The sequence below is a fragment of the Symphalangus syndactylus genome, chromosome 2 (assembly GCF_028878055.3).
Source record: "Symphalangus syndactylus isolate Jambi chromosome 2, NHGRI_mSymSyn1-v2.1_pri, whole genome shotgun sequence".
NCBI lineage: Eukaryota > Metazoa > Chordata > Mammalia > Primates > Hylobatidae > Symphalangus > Symphalangus syndactylus.
The window spans coordinates 106,900,651-106,927,340 of record NC_072424.2 but is presented as its reverse complement, the minus strand read 5'-3'; the positions used below and the strand labels follow the sequence as shown (position 1 = coordinate 106,927,340).

Sequence of the window (26,690 nt, the reverse complement as noted above, 5' to 3'; positions counted from 1 at the left end):
ATCTCCCTACTCATTCTTTTTTTCCTGCAGTATGAGTAAAAACAAGCTTAAGGTAGTAAATGGCCTAGGGGAACTTCAATGGCTTGCAAAGTTTTTTGTCTGTGGGTTATTTCCAGTTCCATTTCATTATAAATGACTTATTTCCAGAACACTGAAGCTGATGATCACTTCAAACCCAGCCCCAGATGAAAACTGGAAAGAAAAGCCATTTACTGTCCCACCAGATCATCTCTAAGACAGGTCCTGATAGTCAGTTACTTTGTATATCAAAATACCCTAAAAATTAAACATATATGAGCAAATTCTTTCTATTCTTTTTCCTTTCCTGCTGTATTTATTTCTTTATTCTTTCCATTTTTTCCTTTCCTTTCCCTCCCTGCTTCCTCTTCCTTCCTTCCTCTCTCCCTCCTTCCTTCCCTCTCTCCCTTTTCCTTCCTTCCTCCCTTCCTTTTTCTTTTTTCTTTTTCTTTTCTTTCTTTCTCTTTCTTTTTCTTTCTTTCTTTCTCTCTTTTTCTTTCTCTTTCTTTCTTTTTCTTTCTCTTTCTTTCTTTCTTTTTCTCTTTCTTTTCTTTCTCTCTCTCTCTCTCCCTCTCCTTTCCTTTCTTCTTCCTTCTTTCTTTTTCTTCCTTTCTCTTTCTTTCTTTTTCTTTCTTCTTCCTTTTCTTTCTTTCTTTTTCTCTTTCTGCCTCTCTCTATCTCTCTCTCTTTCTCTGTCTTTTCTTCTTTCTTCCTCTCTCTCTTTCTATGTGTGAAGGGAGCCTTTCTAAAATTTCAACAAAATAATGCCTGACCTCAAATTAAGCCCAGTTGGAGTTAATAATCATAGCTAATACCAAATGCTTATCATTTTCAGACACCATCTTGAGTACTGCATATGTGTTAATTCATTTAACCCTCGCAATAACACTATAAAGTAGGTATTCATATTATTTTCATTTTATACATTAGGAAACAGTGGCACAGAAGATTAAGTAAACATATGTCTGTAAGAACTAAAGCAAACACAATTTCTTGTAACGCTAACACAATTTCCTTTCCTGTGCTAAATAATTCTGGGAGTAAGCAAAATTTCCACCCCCTATTTTAAGAATGCTGTGAGCAATCTCCACGAAAATCTTGTCTGCTCTGTGATCCATCTAAGCTAACTTCCTTATAGACTCATAACATGTTCTTCAATGTTTGATTCAAGATCCTTGCTTCACTCTGGTGACAAATCCAAAACTATTATATAATAAACCCTGCAGAATCCTAAGCAGTTCCCTCTCATGCAAGATTTGCCTTGAAATCACCCAGCCTTTTCCCTAAAACCTATAAATATCTTCCCCTGACCTTCATCTTCTGAGACATTACTAAGAATATCAAGGTGATGTTCTTCTTTACTGTAATAACTTCATAAACTTTCTTGACCAATAGGTTTTTTTTTTCAGGGGTATTTTTGGGAAGTTGGCAGCTAACAGGTGTCTAATACTTATTAGGAACTAGAAGATTGTATTTCATTATAAAAAATAACCCTTTTGCTCCTAATTCTCCTAAAACAAAATATATCAATATAGCAGCACATGGAACTTACCAAATTCAGTAACTACTTAAAGAATTTTCAAAATTTTTTAAAAAATTAAAAGGAAACGAAACTATTTACACTTGTATGATTCTTACACTACTGATCACTACAAAACTTCTCTACAAAGAAAAAAGAATCTCTAAGGGGTGGCTCCAACCCACATCAAATATAAAATGTGAAATGTAATAGTATGAAATTAATTTTTTAAAAACACAGTTGTTTTGATATTACAAGCATCTTTACTATAAAACAATATTTTTATTCTGAAATTTTACTCAACCAGGAGTTGAGTTACTACTCACAAGAATGAGAAATTAAAACATTGTAAACAATAAACAAAAAGTGAAAGAAAAAAAGACCTTCAAAATCCAGTTATTTCAGAATGCTACAGCCAGGGAGGGGTTGTCTTCCTAATGAAGGAAACGTCATATGGTAACTATTTCAGATATGATTACGCAATGCAAAAGAAGGGCCTGTTTCTTTGGAAATAGCTGTAAATATATTCATCGGAGTAAAACAATCATCTGTGTCTAGTCATGCATGGTCTCTGCTCCTGTAGCTGTCACTGCTGTCGATCTGAAGTTGAGAGGTAATGGCCTCATGATTCAAGGAAACTGCTGAAGTGTGTACTCAGGCTTCAGTTTGAGAGATGGGTTCATTTATCATCATAATAAGCTATTACCATTGATAGGTCACAACTCATTGAAGAGACAGTCAGTCTAATTGGCTCAATTCCGTTAGCTTTCGATGTGCCTCAAGGAGATAAGCACTCTTTCGCAGGTAATTTTCAATTACCCAACAAACTACCTGTTTAATAATTCATCACATTTCAGTTTGAGGCTCTATCACATAGCCCCTTTTTCAGTGTGCCAAATGTTGAATTTTAACTGCCTGCAATCTCAAACACAGCTAATATAGAGGGAGAGCTTTAGAAAAAGTAAGGAAAGAGAGTACCTGCTTTGATTCAGTGGCTACTGTTGGAAGTGATGAGAAGACATCAGGAATAAAAAATGTAAGCTTTATGTTTGCTCAACATGCCCTGCTGAAAATAAGAATTTTTTGAAGATACTTAAAAAGTAAGAGTGCTATTCAAATCCTTGTGATCAATTAAACATGCCAAACAATTTTTAGCAGATAGGATTGGGGCATTTAATACTTATTAAGTGATCATATTACAGCAATAATTTTTACAACAGCTTAGAATAGAAAAGTAACAGTTTGTAATAGATTAAATCAGCAATAAAAATCAAGTCTATTCTAGTTAAAATATCTATTTTACAAATTTGACAGTATCTGTTCTTGAGTGGGGCCGTAAAACAGAGCTTTTGAGACAAACTCACCTTGACGCAAATGCTAGATGTGACTCTAAGTAGCTAAGTCACCTTATAATTACAAGGACATATTCGTTTCTCCACTTTAAAAGACAAATAGTAGTCATACATGTAGATTAGATAGATAAACTACTTTGTTCCTAGGTTTTTCTTTCTTTCCTTCCTTCCTTCCTTCCTTCCTTCCTTCCTTCCTTCCCTCCTTCCTCCTTTCTTTTCCTTTCCTTCTTTTTTTTTCTTTTCCTTTCTTTTTTTTCTTGAGATGGAGTCTCACTCTGTCACCCAGGCTGGAGTGCAGTGGCACAATCTTGGCTCACTGCAATCTCCACCTCCTAGGTTCAGGTGATTCTCATGCCTCAGCCTCCCTAGTAGTGGGGACTACATGCACACGCCACCACGCTCGCTAATTTTTGTATTTTTAGTAGAGTGGGGTTTCACCATGTTGGCCAGGCTGGTCTTGAACTCCTGGCCTCCAGTGATCTGCCTGTCTCAACCACCAAAAGTGTTGGGATTACAGGTGTGAGCCAGTGCAACTGGCCTCCTAGGTTTAATTTATTTAAAATACACCTTGGATCATTCCATATTATTATACAAAATCTTCTTTCCTTTTTTTTATAATTTTATAGTGTTTGATTGCACGAGTGTACCAAAAGTCATTTAATCAGTCTCTCAGTGATTGACAGCTTTGTGGGGACTATCACAAACATTTCTGGAATGAATCACTTTGCATATATGTCATTTCACACGTGTGTGTGTATATATGTATATATATATATACTTACAGAATAAATTCTCAGAAGAGAAGCATGTAAGACTATGTGAATTTATAACTTTGGATTTTTTTTTTTCTTTTTTGAGATGGAATCTCTTGCTCTGTCACCCAGGCTGGAGTGCTGATCTCTGGCGTGATCTCTGCTCACTGCAACCTCTGCCTCCTGGATTCAAGCGATTCACCTGCCTCAGCCTCTCAAGTAGCAGGGACTACAGGCGTGTGCCACTAGGCCCAGCTAATTTTTTGTATTTTTTTTAGTAGAGATGGGGTTTCACCGTGTTAGCCAGGATGGTTTCCATCTCCTGACGTCGTGATCCATCTGCCTCAGCCTCCCAAAGTGCTGGGATTACAGGCGTGAGCCACCCCGCCCGGCTATAACTTTGGATTTTTTTTTTATTGCATCAATGTATATTCCCACTACCAACTTATGAGGACCTTTGTTCCTGAAGAAGCCACAGTAATGGCATATGTTATTCACTTGGTTGACTTTCCTATATGTTAGAAGACAATGATTTCTCAGTGCAGTTCGCATACTATGAGTCAGGTTGAGTACTGTTTCATACATTTAAGAGCCATTTAAATTTCCTTCTCTATAAACTGCTCATTCATTTTTGTTGGACTGCTGGCCTTTCTGTTATCAATTTCATTAACTTCTTTATATATTAGAGAGATTCACCTTTTATTTGTTTTATATATATATATAACAAGAATGAAAATTATGAGATTTTAAAAATAATTGATATTTTATGATTTGTATTGGTTTGCTGGGGCTGCCATAATAAAATACCACAGACTGGGTGGCTTATACAACAGAAATGTATTGCTTCACAGTTCTAGAGTCTACAAGTCTGAAATCAAGGTATTGGCAGGGTTAGTTCCCTCTGAGGGCTAAGAGGAATCTGTTCCAGGCCTCTCTCCTTCGCTTGTGAATGGCCATCATCATGTTCACATGGTGTTTACCCTGTCTGTGTGTTTATCTCCAAACTGTCCTTTTTTTTTTCATAAGGATACCAGTCATGTTGGGTTAGTGCCCACCTTAAGGATCTTATTTTAACTTGCCACAGTGTAGACACAGAATACTGACTAGTTATAACATTTACTTCTCTAATTAGTTACTGATGGGCACAAACCTCAAATCCCTTTCACTGCTACTTTGTCAGTGAAACAGAGATAGTTAGATATTTATCATGTAATTTTCTTGGGAAGACATGAAGCAATGCATGTTAGCTCTAATTTGGCACCTGCAAAATAAAGTCTAAAACGCTGCGGGTATTTCACAAAGCTGGTTAACTGATTTATTTATGTTTTACACTTTGCTGCAAAGCTGCCATTAAGGGCATATAATCTACTTACTTGCTAAAATTAACTCTCTCTGATTGTCCGTTTTTATTTTTAATGATGTCTTATCCTTACTACCACCAGATGCTATGTCAGACAGGTGACAAAGTGTTTTTTTAACAAATGTCTTTTACTGATATAAGGATGATCTCCAAAATAAATTACTGCAGCATACAACTACAGAAATTCATAAAGCAATTGGCATTTATCGGACAGCTTCTGTGTGCTAAGGACATTTTCGAGAGCTTTGTACAATTCTGAGGGGTGCTAGAACCCTCATTTTGCAGATAATGAGAGTCTGGCTCAACTAGATTAAGGGATATGTCCGAGATCACAAAGCTAATAAAGCAGAGATCCAGCATTTGAATCAGGTCTGTGAAATGCATAAAGACCAAAACACTAATCAAAGGTAACAACAAAAATAAGAGAATCAGGTCATCCGCTTATATGAATAATAGCTTTCACCCAATTCTCATGGAAATGGAGGAAAAAAAAGTCATGTATTATTTTGCTAGCGTGAGATCAAGCTGTCAGCAGGATTGGTTCTTTATGAACTCTACAAGGAATTAAGCTGTTGCAGCCCTCTCTCCTTAGCTTGTAGATGGCTGTCTTCTCCTTGTGTCTTCACACTGTCTGTGACCCATTTTCTTCTCCCACTACCAACAACACTCAACAACAGTAAACCAAAAGCCAGTTTTAGAATTGGCGTAATACTGCCTCACTCAATCACAAGGGGTGGGTCTGATCTACTGCAAGTGGCAGGGGCCAGCGTGTTGGGGGTTGCCCTACATGCACGTAGGCTAGTGTGTCAGAACCAACAATCCACTGGATCCAAATAGTTCTCCACTGAACCGCACATAGAATGTGAGTGTAAGAAGTTACTGAAAAGCTACAGAAAACAACGTGAAGTTTTACATTGAGAGTTGATTGAAACACTTTCAAATTGGTGCTGGTTTTCTGTCTTTAGGTTTGAAATGAGAAATGAGAGCTGGAGAAGCAAGCCTTTTTTATACTCTTCTTACAATCCAGTCTTTCTTTTTAAAACTTCAGAGAGAAAATTTTATACAGGAAGTATTTGAAGTTCTACTTTAAGTTCGTGTATTTAGGTATTCATTCCTTAACCATGGTGTTAGGCCCTACAGCTAAAAACATGACTGGCTAGAGGTCTTGTGATAGCTAGCACTGGTGATAAAGCGTTGCTATTCACCTTTTTGATACACTTAATTTCTATTTGTTGGAGAAAATTTCCATCTGGTATCATTTTTCTTTTGCCTGAAGAACTTTCTACATTTCTTCTAGTGTACATCAGTCTGTGATACATTCTTTCAACTTCTATTTCTCTGAAACAATCTTTGTTTTTTCTTCATTTTTGGAAGACATTTTTGCATGGTAAAGAATTATAGACTGATAGTATTCGTTTTGTTTGTTTGATTGCTTGCGTTGTTTTTTCCTAATACTTTAACATATCTCTGTATTGTATTCTAGCTTGCAAAGTGTACTGGTCCATTCAGGCTGCTACAACAAAATAACACAGAGTAGGTGGTTTTTAAGCATTAAAAATATATTGCTCACAGTGCTGGAGACTGGGAAATCTAAGATCCAGGCATCAGCAGATTTGATGTCTGGTGAGGGCTTGCTCTCTGCTTCCAAGGTGATACCTCCTTGCTGCCCCTTCACGTAAAGGAAAGGGCAAGGCAACATCCTCAACCTCTTTTATAAGGACATTCATCCCATTCATGGAGATTAGAGCCCTCATGACTTAATCACTTCCCCAAAAGCCCCACCTCTTAATACTATGACATTAGGCATTAGGTTCCAGCATATAAGTTTTAGGGGGACACCAACATTCAGACCATAGCATATAGTGCCTGACAAGAGACTGTGCTCTTCCTTATCTTTGTTCCTCTGCACCTGTTATTTTTTTTTTTTTCTTTTCTTTTCTTTCTTTTTTTTTTTTGAGACGGAGCCTCGCTCTGTTGCCTAGGCTGGAGTACAGTGGTGTGATATCGGCTCACTGCAACCACCGCCTCCCAGGTTCAAGTGATTCTCCTGCCTCAGCCTCCCAAGCAGCTGGGACTACAGGTGTGCACCACCACGCCCAGCTAATTTTTGTATTTTTAGTAGAGATGGGGTTTCACCATATTGGCCAGGCTGGTCTTGAACTCCTGACTTCATGATCCACCTGCGTTGGCCTCCCAAAGTGGTGGGATTACAGGCATGAGCCACCGCGCCTGGCCATGTTAGTTTTTTCTGATTGCTTTTCCAATTTTCCAGTTATCTGTCTTTTTAATAATTTGATTCTGATATATCTTGACATGATTTTCTTGCCATTTGGGGTTCTGTTTCCATTGATTGATTTTCCTCCTGGTTGTGGCTTATATGCTCTGCTTGTTTATATACCTGGTAATTTTTGATTTGATGCCAAACATCATGAATTCTACATTGTTGAGTGCTGGATTTTGTTGTAATTAAATAGTACTGGACTTTGTTCTGGCATGCAGCTAATTTATTTGGAATAAGTTGATTTCTTTTAAGGCTTGTTTTCAAGATTTGTTGGGGTGAACCTAGAGTAGCTTGTAGTTTGGAGCTAATTTAGTCCCTCTTATGAAGACATTCCACTTTGGGTGTTAGGAAAATAAACTATTAGCAGCCCTGTATCAGCTCAGGAATTGTTTCTCTTACTACTTTTTAGTGATTCTTTCATTAGCCTTAGGTAGTTTTCTCTCACATATTTGCAACTCAGTACTCTGGTTTCTCTTTGCAGGTATCTGCAGCTCTCTCCTTGTCTCTCTCTCTATGCAGGTCAGGTTCCTCTTCCCTTGTATGCTGCCTCACAAATGCTAGCTGCCTTGGCCTGCATGAACCCTAACCTCTGTCTTTCAATTTGTCAAGGCCAGGCTGTGTTTGGCTTTTTTCTCAATATACCAATGCACTTCACCCTGGAGACTGTCCCCAGGCAATAATCTTGGGGCAATTGTAAACCTCACCTCATTTGTTTCTCTTTTTTCAGAGATCACAGTTTTATGCTATCTGTGGAACAGTGCCTAAAAACTGTTGTTCCACATTTTTTCCCACAAGGTTTTCTTGTTGTTTAAGGTAGATAAGGAAATCTAGATACTATTATTCAATTATGGTCAGGAGCAGAAATCCCAATGTGTTGTCTTTAGAAAGGTTTGTCTTTAGCATAATTTTTGAAAATTTATGATTTGTTTCAAGGGGAGTTTATTTTTATGTATAATGTGGAGTAAAGATGCAGAAATTTTAATTTTTTTCTCTAGATAATCAGTGTACCAGACCATTTACTGTATAGGGTCTATCCCATTGTCATTGATCTGCAATGCCTATTTCATTAAAAATTAAGTATTCATATATGTATGTGATGTCTATGGGCTATTTTTTCAGATCTATTGGTTTATTTTCACACTAATAGCATTTTGCCTAAATCATTATATCTTTAAAAGTAAGTCCTCACTCTTTATATCAGATAAGATTTTTATAAGGTCATTAATTCCATTCATGGAGATTAGAACCCTCATGACCTAATCACTTTCCAAAAAGCCCCGCCTCTTTCCTTTAGAATTTCTATATATATATATATATTTTTTTTTTTTTTGGAGAGTCTCGCTCTGTGCCCCAGGCTGGAGTGCAATGGCCCGATCTCGGCTCACTGCAGCCTCTGCCTCCTGGGTTCCAGCAATTCTCTTGCCTCAGCCTCCCAAGTAGCTGAGATTACAGGCGCTTGTCACCACACGTGGTTAATTTTTGTATTTTTAGTAGAGACAGGGTTTTGCCATGTTGGCCAGGGTGGTCTCGAACTTCTGACCTCAAGTGATCCACCCGCCTTGGCCTCCCAAGTGCTGGGATTACAGATGTGAGCCATCGCGCCCCGCCTATAATTTCTTTTGATTATCCTTGGCCGTTGGCTTTTCCCTACAAATTTAATCCTTGGTACTATTTATACTTATTGCTATTATACATGGCCTCTTAAAAACTTTTTTTGAAAAGTGTTGTTGATATAAAGAAACACGATTTACTTTTGTATATTAATTTTGCATATAGTCCCCGTATTGACTCACTGATTAAGAATTTGTCTGTAGATTCTTTTGATTTTACAAAGCAGATAATTATATCATCTACAAGTGAGTTTTATTTCTTCCTTTCCGATCCCTATATATTTTATTTCCTATCTACTGCACTGTCCAGATCTTCTAGCACAATGTTAAATGGGAGTTGTGATAGTGAGAATTGTTTCATGTTTGTGGTCTTAAACAATACTTTAAACATTTTATATTAAATATTTGCTATTGATTTTTATGTAGATAGCCTTCATCAGTTAAAGTGCTTTTCCAATTTTAGTTTTCAAAATTTTTCAGACATGAAGAATGTTTAATTTTACCCATTTATTTTTCTGTATCTATTGAGATAATTGATTTTCTTCTCTTTTAATCAGTCAATATGGTCAATTACTTAAACTGGTTTTCTAATTTTAAAGTAACATTAAACACTGATGATAAAGTCCACTTGGCCAATTTAGCCTGACTATTTTTATAAACTGATGGATTTGGGTTGTTAATGTTTTATTTAGGATATTTTCATCTATATTCATGAGTGACTTTGGGTAGGGGTTTTCTTCTTCATAGTCCTCTTGTCAAGATTTTATATCAAGCCACATAAAATTACTCGAGGAGTAGGTCATAATTGTTCTATTCTCCGGAAAGTTTGTATAATTTTGCATTTTTAAAAAATTTTGAATTTTGATTGATCTTACTTCCAAATAAATAGACCTGGAGTTAACTTCATTGGAAGGTTTATTTCACTGCTGATTCAATTACTTTAATGTTTATCTGACATTATAGATTTTTTTCCTTTGAGTCAGTTTTATTAAGTTGCATTTTCCTAGAAGGATATTCTTTTTTCTAAATTGTATTCTAATTTATTGTGTGTAAATTTTCATAATACTCTTAATTTGTTTATTTTCTGATACTTCCTTATTTGTTTATTTTTGAAGTAATAGCAGTTATGCCCATTTTTACATTTCTAAAATTGTTTACGTGTGCTTTACCCACTGTTTGCTTGATTAATCTTGCCAGGGCTTTGAAACCATTTCGAAAATTTGTTGGATTTGTGTCCTCTCTATTGACATTTGTTATTCATCTCATTCATTTGTATTTATATAAATTCATATCTTTGTTGTTCCCTTTCTTTCGAATAAGCTGCTTCAGCATCTCTATTCCAAGAACAATGCCTCGCAAGAACTCATCCACGGGCTGTGACACAGCCTCAGGAGGTCCTGAGAATATGTGCCCAAGATGACTGGGTTACAGCTTGGCTTTATATATTTTACGGAGACGAAAGTTGCAGGCAAAGACATACACCAGAGCATGTAAGTTATACATTGGTTCGGCCCGGAAAGGTAGGACATCTCGAAGCGAGGTGGGGGCTTCCAAGTCATTGATGGATTCAAAGATTTTCTGACTGGCAATTGGTCGAAAGAGTAAAATTCTGCCTGAACAGTTGAAGTCAGCTTGAGTTAAGAGGGTGGGTTGTGGAAGCCATGGTCCTTGTCATGTAGATGAAGCCTCAAGGTAGTAGGCTGAAGTAGCAGGCTGATGGTGAATGTCTCTTACCAGACCTTAAAAGGTATCTGACTCTCCAGAAAAGACTTAGTAAGGGAAGGAGATTCTCTATAGAATGCAAATTTCCCCAAGAGACAGCTTTGCAAGGTCATTTCAGAATATGTCAAAGAAATATATTTTGGTATAAAATACTTTGATTTCTTTTAGGGCCTGCTATCTGTTATGTTATGCTATACCAGAATGAGGTTGGAATTTGGTATCTTGTTGCTGTAAAGCGTCTGTCTAGTCAGTTTTAAAATCTCTGTTTTAATGTTACTGTTGGTCTGTTGTGTCTAAACTCCAAAGGGAGCAGGGTATAATGAGTAATGTGTAATCGTCCCTTCCCATGATGTTCAGGTTTCTTTAGGTTTCTTTGGGATTCCCTTGGCCAAGAATGGGGTCCGTTCAGTCAGGGGGCTTAGAATTTTATTTTTGGTTTACAAATTCATTCAGTTTATTCTAGGCAGCAAACCTTCTTCCTGGTTCTACTCCATTGCCAAGTCAGTCTTGATGGGATCTGATTTATGGAATAAAAAATCAACCACAGTTGATTTATCCTATTTACTTTTATAGCCATGCCATTCTTCACTTGCACAATGATCTTCTTAATTAACCCATTTAATCCAAGATTTAAATAGGACGAAGTTAGGGATGGGGAGGAGGGGTTTGAACTCCACTTTTGAATAATTTTGAGGACTATGGAGCAAAGAAGTCACAAATACAAAACATGCTGCTCAAAGGAGAGTGGAACATATTTGTTAGAGAGTTTTTAATTATTTTGTAAAGCAAGACAGAATTCATCTTTCAACTCCCACAAATCCAACTCAGTGGGCATTTCTGAGCAACCTAAAAAAAACGATTTCTTAGAATTTTGTTTGTTTGTGTTAAGCATGTAGCATCAATTACAAGGTACTTGTTGAGCTTCTTTTATGTGATGAGATCTACCCTGTCCTACAAATCTCAAATATCAGTTTCCTTCTTCAGATCTACAGCTTTAATTTGAGATCCGTGAAGTAGAACTGAAAGTCAAGCAAGAACAACAAAAGAGTTTACCAGAGATTACTTTTAGAAGCCAGATGCTATTATGTCAGCAGACTCTCCTAATGTGCATTTTAAACTAGGCTATAGGTATTCTTGGCAACTATATGAACAAATTTACAGGCTTCTCTAAGCTAGAAACAGAAAGACAGCATAATGCTGTAGAAAATAAGCATGTTTTGGTAAAGAACAAATCACATAAGATTAATTTAATAATATTCAGAGACAGAATTTCAAACCTTTATGGTAATGCAGTAACAGCAGACAAGCCAAGCTAGCTTCTTTCAGAACTTTACAGATGCAAAAAGAATTGCTTTTGGAAGCTGCATTAACTATTTCAGACCACTAGGGTAACCTTAAGCAAATGACTGTTGCAATGTTCCAGTAGCACTTAGTTTACTAAGGCAGTAAATTATCCCAACTCGGAAATTCCCAAACTGTTTCTGAATAGCTGTAGCCTGCAGCAAACCAGCAGGATTCTTTGTCCTCTCGCTCTTTCCACTGCTGCCTCGTTGCTTAAACAAATGCCCTAAAACCAAGCATTAACATTTGCCAAGCATTTTGAAAATGAAATGCACCTAGGATAGCCCTGTGGGTGCCTGATTTAATTCTCTTTGACTATCGAGAACGAGACGGGAAAATTAACACTTGATTCTGCCAGTGGTGCCAAATATTCACTGGTACATAAGGGAAAAAATTTGAGGAATAATTCCTAGCTGAGATTGTGGGAATTTCAAAAATAGAAAGTATAAAAACGTGCTAAGTTTTCCTAGGCCTCATCCATTATCCACACATACACTTATAATCACTCACTTATACTTCATTATTCCAAAAGAGTAAAAATGTGAAAAATGTTTCACAGGATACAAAGCACTCCTTTGCTAAATTGGCTAGTATTCTTGAGTTTTATTACAACCAGGCAGACATCCATGTTAGCAAAAGTGTGTCCCATGTGAGCACACTTTTATTATTTGGGATTAGGCTCCTAAAAAAGAATAACGGCATGTGGCATCTCCATTATAAGAGAACATGCACAGCATATCTCCCTTCTGTTAGAAGAAACCTTATAACCAAGCAACTTGGAAAATGTTTGAAAGTCTGTATATAAATATTTAGGAAAAGCTAATAGCATCTCATAATTTTTTCCAATTAGGAAATAACACTAAAAAAGCAGAAGAAGGATTATGTACCATAGACTCCTGGTCATGGATGTAAATAAAATTCAATATTTAAGCAGATGCACTTGTATCTTGATACGCTATTTCTGTCAAATTCTGGCAATGGTTCTGATTCGAACAGCAATTACTGGTAAAGAATTTAGCCTCAACTATTTAGAAAAGTGGCTTTATTGAATTTACCAACAAGGCCCTACAATTTTCCATTTCCTTAGCAAGATATTAAATCAACCAAGCTGAGCATGTCATCATGACTATAATTTACGTGATGTGACATGACAGTTAAGATGTACTGTGGTAATTTCTGAGAGCTTGCAGTATTATTGTAGTATCAAAAATTTATATGGTTCAGTTATTAAGGCAAATTGTTTCATTCATACTGAGATGCCTGACAGTAAACCACCAAGGGCTTCCACGTTACATTAAAAATGTCCTCCGTATTCAAACAATTTGCACACCCTGTTACTGTTATTTTGTTCACTGAATGGAAACAGCAGCACAGGCAAGAACAGCGTTTTGGTGTGAAAATGATCGTTAGGGGAATATGAAGAGCCTCACTGTGGGTTATAAGAAAGAAACATTTCAGCCAGGATAAGGGAAGTTATCTTCGGGAACCAACAAGTACTAATGGTGTTTCCAAATTCTTTGTTTGGATTCAATCCAATATTCCATTTGCTTGCTTTCCTTCTGTCAGTTTGATTGTCAGCCAACAGAAAAAAAAATGCATATGACCAAAGAAGAAAGGATGGAAAATCTGGTAAATAATATTTCTATTATAAGCTACTTTAAATAAGTGTTGCCATCATATAAGAAATAAGGCCTCTGAAATTCATCCAATTTTGGCCTAAGGCTCTTCTTGGAGCTCCTCAGGGTAGTTTTTTTAAAAAAATTGACAGTACATTTTTATATTTTTTTCTGGCAATTTTAAGCAGAGAAATTCAAGTCTTATGTGCTATTTTGTTCTTTTTGGGAATACCAGAGTTTCCTAAATAGAATAGGATAAAATGGCTTCTTGCTGTAAAAGGCCTTGCAAATAAAAGTTTAATTAGATTTTTATTACAGGTATTGAATTTTATGCAACATACGCTGTCTCTTAAAATACATGTTCGTTGAAAATGTGTTTTAGACATTTACACATTTTTTTGTAATAGCATTCAGAGGTCTATTAAATATAAGAAACTGGCCATGAGTTAAAAATGTTTCAACCAGCCAACACCACCAGTTCCCATTCACTCAGTAGCATATGAGATACCAAGTTTTTCTGTTTCAATACTCACATGTCATGCAAGAAAACCACTGACTATAAACATATTTTTATTTGCTTAATCAATGATGATTTCTTCATAAATAATGCTACATTTTGTTAGGTATAAACTAGGCTTAAACAGCATCAATTTAGGAAGGGATTTTCCCATCACAGCTTCTGGTGTGATCAGGTATTTTAACTATCAGCTGAGAAGGCATTAACTTTCACAGAACAAGCAAGTATTCACGTTTATAAATAAGTCACCAAATTTTGTTTCCAACAAAGTATTAGCCAAGATAAAATAAAATTCTAAACCCTAGGATATCTATCTAGATAGATGCAATCCACAACAGAAAAAAACAAGCCTGTATTTCTGAGGCTCCTACATTTGTTTATCTGTGTATGTTTTTACATATGTGTGGGCTTTAAAACAAACATGTGCTTCCAATCTGGCACTTTTAGGGTAGTTTCTGTCTGAGCTCCAGGAAATATGTTGTTTACATGAGCCTCATAGCAAGCATTTAATTAGTTATGTAATACATTTCTTTTCCAATTAGCATTCATATCAGGTAGAAGGAAAAGTAAATCTCTTGAGTATCAATTTTGAAATGAAATAGAAACCGATGAGAAAAACTTCAGTAAGTAAATCACCATAGACAACTCCAGAAAACAGCTCTTTTCACATAAACACAACACGGTTTCTTCCAATAGCTGTAATTTGCTTTACGAAAATACGCTAGAGGCTTCATGAATTTATTTGCCCATTCAAAAAGTTTACATAGAACATCAGCTACACAAAGTTGCATATTAAGGATGCTGTGGCTCTTTAAGGTCTTGTGCAACATGGAAGAAACACCCAACTCAATGTGATTTAGCTGGTTCTGGAAATCCAATTCAGTGTGTATTTGATTTTGTCTTTCTTTAAAAGAATTAACTAAAACCCATTCTCACGATCAGTCAGTTAAAGCAGAATAGCGGGAAGCAAGCATGGACTTACCTTGTTTCCCAGATAGGGAGCCGGCGCGCTCCAGTAGTAGCTGTGCGGCAGGGCTTGCCGGGCATCCGCGTTACTGATGCTGATCTGCTGAGGTGAGTCCAAGTCGTCCTGCTGGGGAGCCACTCGAATGCGGCCAGAAAGGTCAGTCAGATACCAGCCACTCATATCTTGTATCTTAGAGAAAACACACAGTCATCATTAATTTTTAAAAAATATCTATCAGCTTCTTTTCTCTTTCATGTTCCTGGTCGTGTCCACTTTTGGAAATTAAAAAAAAAAAAAAACTACAAAGATTTAGAAAAAACCTGAGCATTATGAATATCATTAGACATATTATATGTACTCACATAGGCTTCCGTTGTTTATTTTTTTTCCTTGATGTTTCTAGGAGGTTCGGAGGTATTCTGTAATAATCTGTTTTCATTGAACCTATGCTTTTTAAAAAATTGTGGTTCCAAATACCACTTTCTTAAAAATAGAAATTCACTCAAATTCATACAACGGTTATAACATACACTTAATCAAACAGTTGGACTTTCAGTTCTGTATTTTTTACTCCACTAGTAATTTATTGTTGCTTTTGGAAAAAACGACTTGAAAAAGTGTTGCATATGTATTTGTAATGCAGAAGGAAAAAGAAAGAAACCATGCAAGTACCTGAAAGGTGGTTTTTCATTCAGTATTTCCACCTCTCCCACTTTTTAAAATTTCTACTTTGAGGCTTAAGGATATTTGAACCCACCAGCCTTGGTGCTATGACAACACCTGGCAATACTGTATGTATTCCTTCAAATGGGGTCAGAAGTGCTGTGGGGACCCACAACCTAGATCCCTGGCCCAGAAATGGAAGGAACCTTAAAAGAGGAATCAGGGAACGCATAATGATTTGTTTTTACATCTTTACGCTCCAGCCAAGGTCAGGCCCACAGCTACACGTATAATTTAAAGCATCCTACCTAGTCAGGACAAAACACTGATTACTGAGGGCTTAGGGTACCAGCTACCAGGAGCCTATTAGACATGCATGAACTGCTTCATGTTGTGGGTGACGGGAAGCAGAATGCTAAGGGTGACTCTATGTGGCTGAAATATTTTTTAAAATTTCTTCATAGATTATTTGACTCTGCTTATCCCAAAGCTGTGAAATCACTGCGATTCTCTTGGTTAAATGAGAAATAGAAACCAGGTACAACCTGTTGACTTGCTAGACAACAAGTAATATATTAGACATGCATGAACTGCTTCATGTTGTGGGTGACGGGAAGCAGAATGCTAAGGGTGACTCTATGTGGCTGAAATATTTTTTAAAATTTCTTCATAGATTATTTGACTCTGCTTATCCCAAAGCTGTGAAATCACTGCGATTCTCTTGGTTAAATGAGAAATAGAAACCAGGTACAACCTGTTGACTTGCTAGACAACAAGTAATATATTCCTTGCTCTTCTTCCCTATCTAACGTCACCCTTGAGGCATTCTAAGACAGTTGAGTGGGATTCTGTGTCTCTAGCATCTGATGATCAAAGCTTGAGTACCAGCTCTGTCCCTTGGCTGGCTATGAAACTTTGATCTATCAGCGGAGCAGTCTGGAGGGTGGGGTGAGACTTTATAAACAAAAGAGGAAGTTAGACTAGATGTCCATCTGTGGTTGATTCTTTGAAGTCTGCTCTGAAAGCAATATAGTTGATAAAGTATAGATAATATTCCATAATATGAGGCTTGACTTAAAAGCAATGCAAGCAGAGAAAATATTTTATAGCTCTGTTCAGGATTAGTTCGCTGATTAAAGTTGAAAGGAAGAAGTGTTTAGGAAATAGTTTATCTAAATAGTAGCCTTTATAAAACACAACTCTGATAATGTCAGACTTTAGCTTAAAATTCTTCAGTGACACTCTAAGTAAAATATCTCAAATTCTTAGCATATTCAACCCTGTAAGTTCTAGATTCTCATTCCCCCCTCTAGACTTCTCTCTCTCTCTCCAGCCCATTTCCTACCATTCTGCACTCTTAAGTCCAGCCACACAGGCTGTGTGAAATTCCCAGAAGGTCCCATTTTCCTCTGACACTCTTCTGTATAGGGAGACAACGTGCTCTTTGCACAGAGTTGAAAAGGCAGTGGGTAGTGTAGGCAGTGAAGTTAGAAAGGTAAACACATTTATGTTAAAGAAAGAAAATTTCAGTGGCTATTAAATAGTTTAAGTAATAATTTTTCAAACCAACTCAGAATGAAGGTATTGCTTATATTTAATGTCCCCTTTTAATAATGAAAGAGCCTAGGCAACATCAAATAGTAACTAAAGGGTTGGTGGATAATATGCATAATGTATATAGATGATAAAGAGTTTTGCTCAACTTGTATACAAACATACTAGTAAATGGAAAATATAATTCATATCACAATGTCGTGTTTTCTCTCTTAAATCATGCACCCTTGGAGTTGAAACCTTAATTGCGCTATTGTTTCATAGAGTAACCATGGACACTAAAAAGACTATGTCTACCTATTCTAAGAAATTCCAGTCTACACAATATTGCAAATACAACCTCAAAGGCTTTGAGCAAAAATACACAACAGCATTTGAGGAAAATTCCATTACTTCTTCATGCAACTTTATGTAGAAGTTCCCTATCAGAAAAAAATATATAAAAATTTCATACAAAAAAAAACAATGAAAGCAACAAAGAAGGCTGATGGGGCAGCAAACAGAACCAAATGGTGCTCGCTTACTTTGCCATAGGTCCAGTAGGAACTCTGACATCTGTTTGAAACCCCTGAACAGAAACACTCATCGCAGCCTTTCCAATTATCCTCTTGCAAATTGAAGAAGCCAGATTTGCAACGACTACAGTCTCCTCCTTCAACATTCTCCTGCAAATATAAAGATATATCAGCAACAGAGGTATCCTTCAACATTACGAGGTGTGTCCATGTCTGTATAAGGAAAATATTAACTGTGCATTCTTCATTTTACCCTCTCAACTATATTTAATGTATAACGATATTTTTAAAAATCTGCTCAAAAGCTCTGTGTTAAGCTGTATCCTTTCTAATTACGCTGGTGAGAAAGATTATTGGATGCATATCTACTCTCGTAAAAGTGACTATTTTGATCTTCATGTAGGTTGAGTGTAAATGTCATGATAAATACCTGTGCAGGAATGCATTGGATTGACTAAAATGGGGCCAGTTAGGTTCACTGTTCAGTTATTGAGCTACTTTATTTAAAGTTCACCGTTCTGTTATTGAGGTACTTCATTTAATTTTACAGTAAAATTAAAGACATTAATACATGGATGTATAACAGAACATTGACATTACACCAGTTATAAATACTTTTCACATTTCAGATTAAAAATATGTACATTTGAGGCAGGCATAGGAACTTGACAGGTAGAGAAACTGGGGTAAAGATCAGATAAAGTAGAAGGGTAGCAAAGTTTTCCCCTGGTTAACTTTTTACAGTGTTTTCTGTAACACATCAGTACAATCAGTTAGTCACATAGTGATACTATGGGAAAGATCTATTCTCATTCTGTGACTGCTCTCCAGACTGGTTTCATTAATCTCAGTATACTGAAAAATTATTTGTATATAGTTAAGCTTAAAATGTGGACTCAGGCCAGTGAAAGCTGACCATATAACGAAAAACAGGGAAGGATGTAATCTCTCAATTTAAAGAGCAGTTAATCTTGATGAATACTTCTAAATGAAGGCATCCTGCTTTCCAGGAAACAGATTTGTAATATTCCCTACATACGCATTTTCTCTACATCTCCCCTCTTCCTTGAATTCCCTTATTATGAATTCTGAGGCTTTTAAAAAAATTCCCTTGGTCAACTAACTTCTCTCTCAATGTCGTTTTCGTGGCCATTTATACATTACCCTATCACAACCACAAAAAAGTGTTGTTCAAAGATTGTTCTCTCTAGCTATCTACCCTAATCTATTCAGAAGTAGAAATTCTGTCTTATGAACTTTATAGTCTGAGAAAATAACATGGCTCGTGGTACAGCATTGAGCATTAGCTTCATAAAATTTATTAAGTTCAAATAAATCTCTTGGCAGTCATGTTTTTCATGCATAGCAAAGTGCTGTACGCATAGTACGAGCTGAATAAAAACATCTTTAAACAAACCCAGATTGAGCAGAAGATAGGGATGATAAAATCTGAGAACATATAAGGAAAATCAGAAGAGAAGAGAAGAATAGCATGAAGAATTAAGGAGAACATTTTAAGAATAAACAAAGCGGTCCTCCTTATATCCAAGAGAATAATTTGTTTTAAATTAACTTTTTGATACTGAATTTCTATGACTCATTTACAAACTCAGCCACTTCTATGTGGGAACCTTAATAAGCACTGCCCCAAGATTTTTGCCGCTTACTTTTTAAGGCAGATTGCAGACATTTTGAAATGATAGGTATCAGCAAAACTAATCAAACTAATTTCAGACTTATAGTGACAAATAAATCCCCAAAGCACTGAAGTTGAGAGCATCCTCAAAAGAGTATAAAGGCAAGAAAGATGAAACATATCTGTAATTATGATTTAGTTTATCCCGTTGAGGACACAGTACAGCTGTTCTGTACACTGTGTTCTTATGTGCTTGGTCTAATCTACTTTTCATTTACTCTAATTTGGAAGCTTATAATGCCACTATTCTGAGATTCAGACTAAGTTCAACAATTAGAAATTTGCAGACATTAGCTACATTTTCCTTAGCTCCATTTTAGCCTAGTAAAATGACCTTGAAAAAATATGATTAAATAATTTCATATTCAATTTTATTTAATAACCTGAAGCAACACATTAGGGTAGGAATTCTAGGCACTATGAAGATAAATAAGTCAAGGTCTCTGTCTTTAAAAGCCAATATCTAGTTCGGTAAAAAGATATACTCACAATCAACTATAATGCAAGGCAGAATATGGTAAGTGCATCTGAGAAATAAATAATTACGGGAACATAGAGGAAGCACTAATTTCTGCTATAAGGCTTAAGGAAGCTTTATGACAGGAGTGGAGTTTGACCTGATCCTTGAAGCATGGTTTAAAAATTCAACTTGTGGACATAGATAGAATGAGAGACTGATGTTAGCAAAGACATTGGGAACAAGAATTCATTTTAAAAGTTGGAAGTTTATTCATTATTTATTTTTCAAGACAAATGTGCAGGTTGAGCATCCCTAATCAGAGAATCCAAAATCTTAAATGTTTCAAAATTTGAAACTTTGAGGGCACTTATATGATGCTCAAAAGGAATGTTCATTGGAGCACTTCAGATTTTGGATTTTCTGATTAGGAATGATCAGCCAGTATATATTCTGCAAATATTCCAAAATCCGAAAAAATCCAAAATCTGAAATATTTCTGGTCTCAAGCATTTTGGATAAGGGATACTCAGCCTGTATTTAATACTTCCTATATGCTAGAACTTCACTTGGTACTTGAGATCCAGGGCCCTGCCCTCAGAAAGGCCATCCTAAGAGATATTCCTTAGGAATTGGTAAGTCATTAGCGGTTGTTCATTAGGAGATAAATCAACAGAACTATACTTGAGTCACTTAAGTTGGCAGTAGCAGGTAAAATATCTATGAAATGTGAGACATTGGCATAAAGAAATCTTTCTTTACTACATTATAGAGTATATTTTATATAATTTAGAGTAGCACAATTCAAACACAGAAGTACAGTGTTCTGGGACTTTTGTGCACACCTTCATAGAAGCCAAAGTTTCCCACCTTCTATTAGCTTGTTAATATACATGATCTTGACAGTCTAGTTCCAATTCTTTCTATGTGTCCCCAGGGACATCACTGTTTTTTCAAAATTTCCTTGTGACTCATCAACCATTGTCATCCACGAGTCAGCCCCGAATTGCATTCCTGGCTTATTCTTGGAAGATCCTCTTGACATGAATATTCTAGGACTTAAATTTTTTTGATTCCCAGCTTGAAAGTGAAGCCATCCACTTTATGGTTGAGCTCTTTGAATAATTTAACTTCCTCTGTTATCAATATCAAATTATTGATAAATGGTCTGTTCATTATTTCTTATTGTTGCTTTATTCTTTATATTATTCATTCATCAACTCATAGCTGAACTACTATATAAAAGACATATGAGATATCAGAGGGAATATAAAAATGCCCTCAAGAGGATTATAGCAAAGGAAGTAGGAATTTTCTTTTTTGCTGTAGTTCCCTTAGCACAGTTTCTACCTGGAGAAATAGAGTCACGATAGTTTCCCTATGTGCTTTCTGATGAGGCTGACTTCAGATAAGTATATTACAAGGTGGAAGAACATCACTGCTGTAAGGGGGGTACAGACAACATGTTCTGGATCTGACACCGAATTCATCACCAGAGTCCACTATGCCCCTGAAGAAAAAAATAAGACAGAAAAACCATGGAGTTGAGCAAAAAAGATGTATCCCAAGATTTTCATGATAAGATTAAAATATGCTACTGCTGCAGTGTCCTCTTCCAGATGTAAGAATGTCTCCAGATGTAAAAATATCTACTAAAGGGCATTTATTGAAATAAATAAACAAATAAATACACACAGTAAAACCATAATTTTATTCTTTTCTTGCCATTCATAAGATTGGCACAGACCATATATTATACCTTATTACCACCATCCAATTCAGTCCCTAAAGCACAGATGGGAATATAAGTGACCCTAAATATCGAATGATGATGGTAAAAGTTTTGTATCTTCAAGATTGAATGTTATTTTAATCATCATGAGATTTCTATTTTCCTTTATAATTCTATAACTTATTTGTACTGATGAATTTTAAAAAGTTATTAACATATAATTAATTTTTTCTTTTTTATCTGTACTTCAATGGTTGCAAAAAACATAATTTAATAAAAATTTTTAAAGTTGTTTTAACTGTTAATCTAAACAAAATGGAGTCTAATCCATTAAATCTCTCAGCATTCCTACTGGCAAGCTCCTATTGATCCAATAAGTTCCTTTTAACACTTTATTTGTATAGAGTCCATTAGTGATTCTTTTCAATTTGCATATTTAACGATAATTTTCACACTACAGACTATAAAACACGGTAATTTATAGAACGCTGCAGACTTCCACTCAAGAAATTAATATTCATTCCCTTGTATCACCATATTTTCTTAAAACCAAATATTCTACTTTTGCTATTTCTATACCATTATTCTACTGAATTACATTAATAAAATGAAATATGAATGTAAAAATTATTTACATTTTTCCATTGTAAATAATTCATACATAAATACTTTTATATTCTCACATATTATGATATTAAAACATGTCACTTCACTTTAGACTAGTGTTTTCAATCTACTTAATCTATTTTTTATTATCATGTCCCTACGGAGCCTATATAGTCATTTTTTCATAATCATCCCTACCATGAAACTTTAATACTCCAGATATATTTTATGTACAGATGCACCATGTGAATGTTTGCCTTTACATAAAATCGATATGATATTTTTGTTCCCCAAGAACCTATTTTCATTCTTTTAGGAAGAAATGTGTGCTTTAGACATCTATTTCTGTTGAACATAGTTCAATGTTGTGGCCTACCCTACAAAAAACTTATCATGGCTGCCTTTTTTTCTATAGTTCTCTTTTCCGTTTAAAAACAAAGTTGAATTAGAAAAATTTTACTAAATTCTTCTGCTTTTGATTTCTTGAAATGAGATACTATCGTGTTGACATCAATTTTCTTTTTGCTATAGTTTCGTCAGTATAGTTTTTCTCTGGAGAAATAGTCACTGTAGTTTACTTGTATTCTTTCTCATAGAAGCTACCGCCTTATAAATTAGGTACAACTTCAGCAGTACATACTGAACTGTGATTGTTAGTCAGCCGGGAGTACTACTGACAAAGTTACCAGGAATAGCTCCAGTGACATTTAAGTTATTTTTTTGCGTGTGATAATTGCTTCAGGAATTTCTCAGTCATGCTTGGTTTTTTGGTAGTTTATAGTTAATTACAGGTTTTCTTCTGTTGTGACCTTTAGACTAATGCATCCTAGTATTAAAAGAAGTTAACAAAAGAAGGATAATTAGTTAATTAGCAGTATTTGTTGAGGACTTACTCCTAAAACACACCTTTCCAAGGCTAGATAATAGTTGATGGGTTAGGGAGGGAGAAGGAAATACATAAACATTAGTTCTCAATTTTCACGAGCTTAGCTTTTAATATTGTGAAAGAGAACCAGAGCTGGACAGTAGTTAAAACGATGAAAATAGGCTTCAGTGAGAAACCATTGCAATAGGGAAAAAGCGACCTTAGTAAAGAACTAGCATCCATTCCCAATACAACATGAACAAGTAGAGATTCAGTGCCGAGCAACAGGGTGGAGATTTATAGCCACGAACAAGGATCGGGGGCAAACAATCATTAAGAGGAGACATCAGGGGTAGGTAGGGGGGATTCTTGCTAAACCAAATTAACAGGATTCTTGTTGAAGACAGGCCAGAGGGATCAGATACCAAGGGTAAGGGGTTCTTAACACACTGACTTAGCAGAATTCTTGCTATAACCAAGCTAGGTTTGAGGACAAGCCTCAACGATGAGGCCTCATCAAAAAGAGGACTCAGAGAAGGCTTTCCAAAGTTTGGTCAAGGAGAGAGTCTGTCAATGTAAAAAACTGACTAACATAATATTATTTGAACTGTAGCTGTTGCAAGAGATAAATTCATTCATGCGTGAATCTTTTATGCCAACAATTCTACATCTGTAATTTAGATTCAGGATTAAATGTACACATCGAAGGCCATTTGTAAAAATGCCCGGAAATCAAGTCTACAAGTTAATGAAGTGACCATTCCTGTACACAAATGAAAAAGAAGAGGGAAATCCAAAACCAATAAAAATGTTAACACACCGTAAAAATCCTTTCAGGGAAAAAGAACAGAAACTTATCTCTACTTGGGAAAAGCAGTATAAACAACAACAAAAAGTAATCCAGTAGGTATTTATGGTTATACTTTAGGCTTGTACAGGGCTTCAATGTTATACTTATACCTATTGAGAGGCAGAAAAGATTCAATAACACCATTTCATTATAAAATAGAATCGGAAAGGCTAAATGACTGTCAAAGCTTCACGAGATTTTAGTTCTCTTCCTTCCTTCTTTCTTTTGTATGAGTCATTGTGTTATCTTGTTATTGTGCAATGATAAAGAAAATATATAGGGTCCATATCATCACCAGAGGTAACATAGACATAAAACAGAATTACTAATTATGAGATTATAAAAGAAAAGGTTTGAAAAGTGATTATGCCATGAGAACGATATGATGTGAGGATGCAGGGGCAGCTTTCCTGAGAAAGTTGAAGTTAAGCCGAGCCATTAAAAATGCCTGACTAAGCAAAGAAATAGGGCTAGAAATGAGGTTTCCCAAGCAATCTGAATAGAACTTATAAAATTCCAGATGCTACAAAGAACTAAGAGACTCAAGAAATTTAAGCAAAGCTGAAAAACGTGACTGAAACTCAAGAACATTCTGGAGAGGTAAGCCAAGGCCAGATCACATAGTCTCGTGGGCCTGTAAGGAATTAATGGAAAATGCAATAAAAACAAAGCAAAACAAGATGAAAATACAGACTTTGATTTCTAGTCTTCTACTTCACTATTTATCTTTCTATTATAAGACTTTGATAAAAATAAAAGCACATGTTCCTACCTAGATCAAGGTCAATTTATATTATGTGTGAGATTCTACAAACCAACTGATTTTGCATAAATAATATGACACCAAACTGCGAAAGAGCCAATTTCTAGCATATGGTACTTGAAATAAACAAATACTGAGAGTCAGACAGCACTTACAGTCAATGACTTGTCATATATCTGAGATTGACTTGCCTCTTGTAATTCATAAGAGACAGAAATTTCAAAATTTTTAATAATGCAAAAATATTATAAACATTTGAGTGTCTTGAGCTAGCACTGCTTTCACATTTTGAAATATAATGATGATAATGTTCATTAATATCATCGTTGAAGAAAAAATCTTATGTGTAAAATGTAATAATGTAGTTGACACTGTATTAAAAATTTCATTCACCTCTTTTTAAATCTGGAATTCTTTTTTACATTCAATTAAAGAAATTTTAAATTAGAAATTATTTTAAGACATTTGAAAAGCACATACAACATGCATTACCCATGCAACCTGGAGGTAACAAAACATTTATATTTTATATTTGCCTCAGATATATTTTTAAAGCAATGATACTTAGATACAAATGAATCTCATTTCACTTCTGTTTTATTCCCTTTCCTGTTTCTCTAGAGGTAACTACTATTCTGAAATTAGTACTTACCCTACAAGTGTATTTAAATTTTTTAATTATAATGTATGTGTTCACAAACAATGTAGCATTGTTTTATGTTTTACAACTTCACATAAATAATACCATAATGGCATTGTTTTTTCCACCTGAAGTTTCTGAAATTTATCATTGTTTATATATGAAGATCTATTTCAACCACTTTAACTGTTTCTTTTATCAGATTAAAGGAAATATTACAATTTATTTTTGCTATTTATTTTTCTAATTTTCATCATAGTAAGTACATCTACGTTGAGCACATTTTAGATGGTTTTTCTGTACATATTGTAAGAGTTTTTAGGGTAAATGCTCGGATGTGGAATTGTTGGTTGACAGGGTTTTATCACCTTCAAAGACACTAGATAATGCCATATTGCCCTCCTAAATTGTGGTACTAATTAACTCTATTAATAGAAATGGTAAACATTTCAAACTTCACAGATTTTCACTGGTACTTGGTGATGGTCAGCTGTCTCCTCATTTAGAATTTTATGTTCTTCAATAACCTTTAAAAATTATCTCAATTTTACAAACACTTATTTTTAGGTATCACAAAGTTTTTGTTGCTATTCTAAATATTTTTATTACATTTTCTATTTGCTTGTCACTGACATACAGAAATACTACTGCTTTTTATAGATTGATACTTCTAGACTATAATCTAGTGAAACTGTCTTATGGGTTCAATATTCTTACTAAAGGACATATATTATTTAATATTCTTTCCATGAAGTTGGACTGTGAGTGGTAAACACTCACAATAAAGATATTTGCCCCCAGTTTTAATATTTTTCTCTTTGTTTTGTTGGTTGACAGGTTTTCTACTATGGGTAGACTTATTTTTTATCATCCTCAATCTGAGGATTTATAATAGTTTTTAACTCATGATCATTCTTTTCTCTTTCATTATTTTTTTGAATATTGTTTCTCCTCAACTTCTTCTAATCTCTTCTTTGGCAACTTCTGCTAAACTTCCATTCAATTTTATCATTCTGTGAGTCAGTTAGCATCATATTTATTTACTTCCCTATGTCAATTTATAGGTAATTTTTTCAGGTCTGTATTTCTGATTTTCTATCCTGCAGTTTCTCATCTCCTGTTTAACCCAATCATTGGATTTTTAGTTTCAATGACTATATATTTTTTTCATTTCTGGAAGTAAATTATACATGTTTCTTTTCCAAACCTGGTTACTTTTGAATTTTAATATAGCATCTATTTTATATTATTTTTTCTATTCCTTCTTTGTTTATTCTTCAATCTTCTAATCATG

General features: G+C 35.2%; 1 protein-coding gene across 2 annotated transcripts in view; it reads right to left on the bottom strand.

The window, feature by feature from the left end:
• Positions 1-26,690, bottom strand: part of LAMA2 (laminin subunit alpha 2) — a 625,547-nt gene that overhangs the window by 316,332 nt on the left and 282,525 nt on the right. For both annotated transcript variants that reach the window (XM_055263701.2, XM_055263709.2), the window contains exons 11-12: positions 17,797-17,937; positions 15,071-15,244 (exon numbers count right to left, since the gene is read on the bottom strand). In XM_055263701.2, the coding sequence (XP_055119676.2) occupies positions 15,071-15,244; positions 17,797-17,937 (315 nt within the window). The remainder of the gene's footprint in view (positions 1-15,070; positions 15,245-17,796; positions 17,938-26,690) is intronic.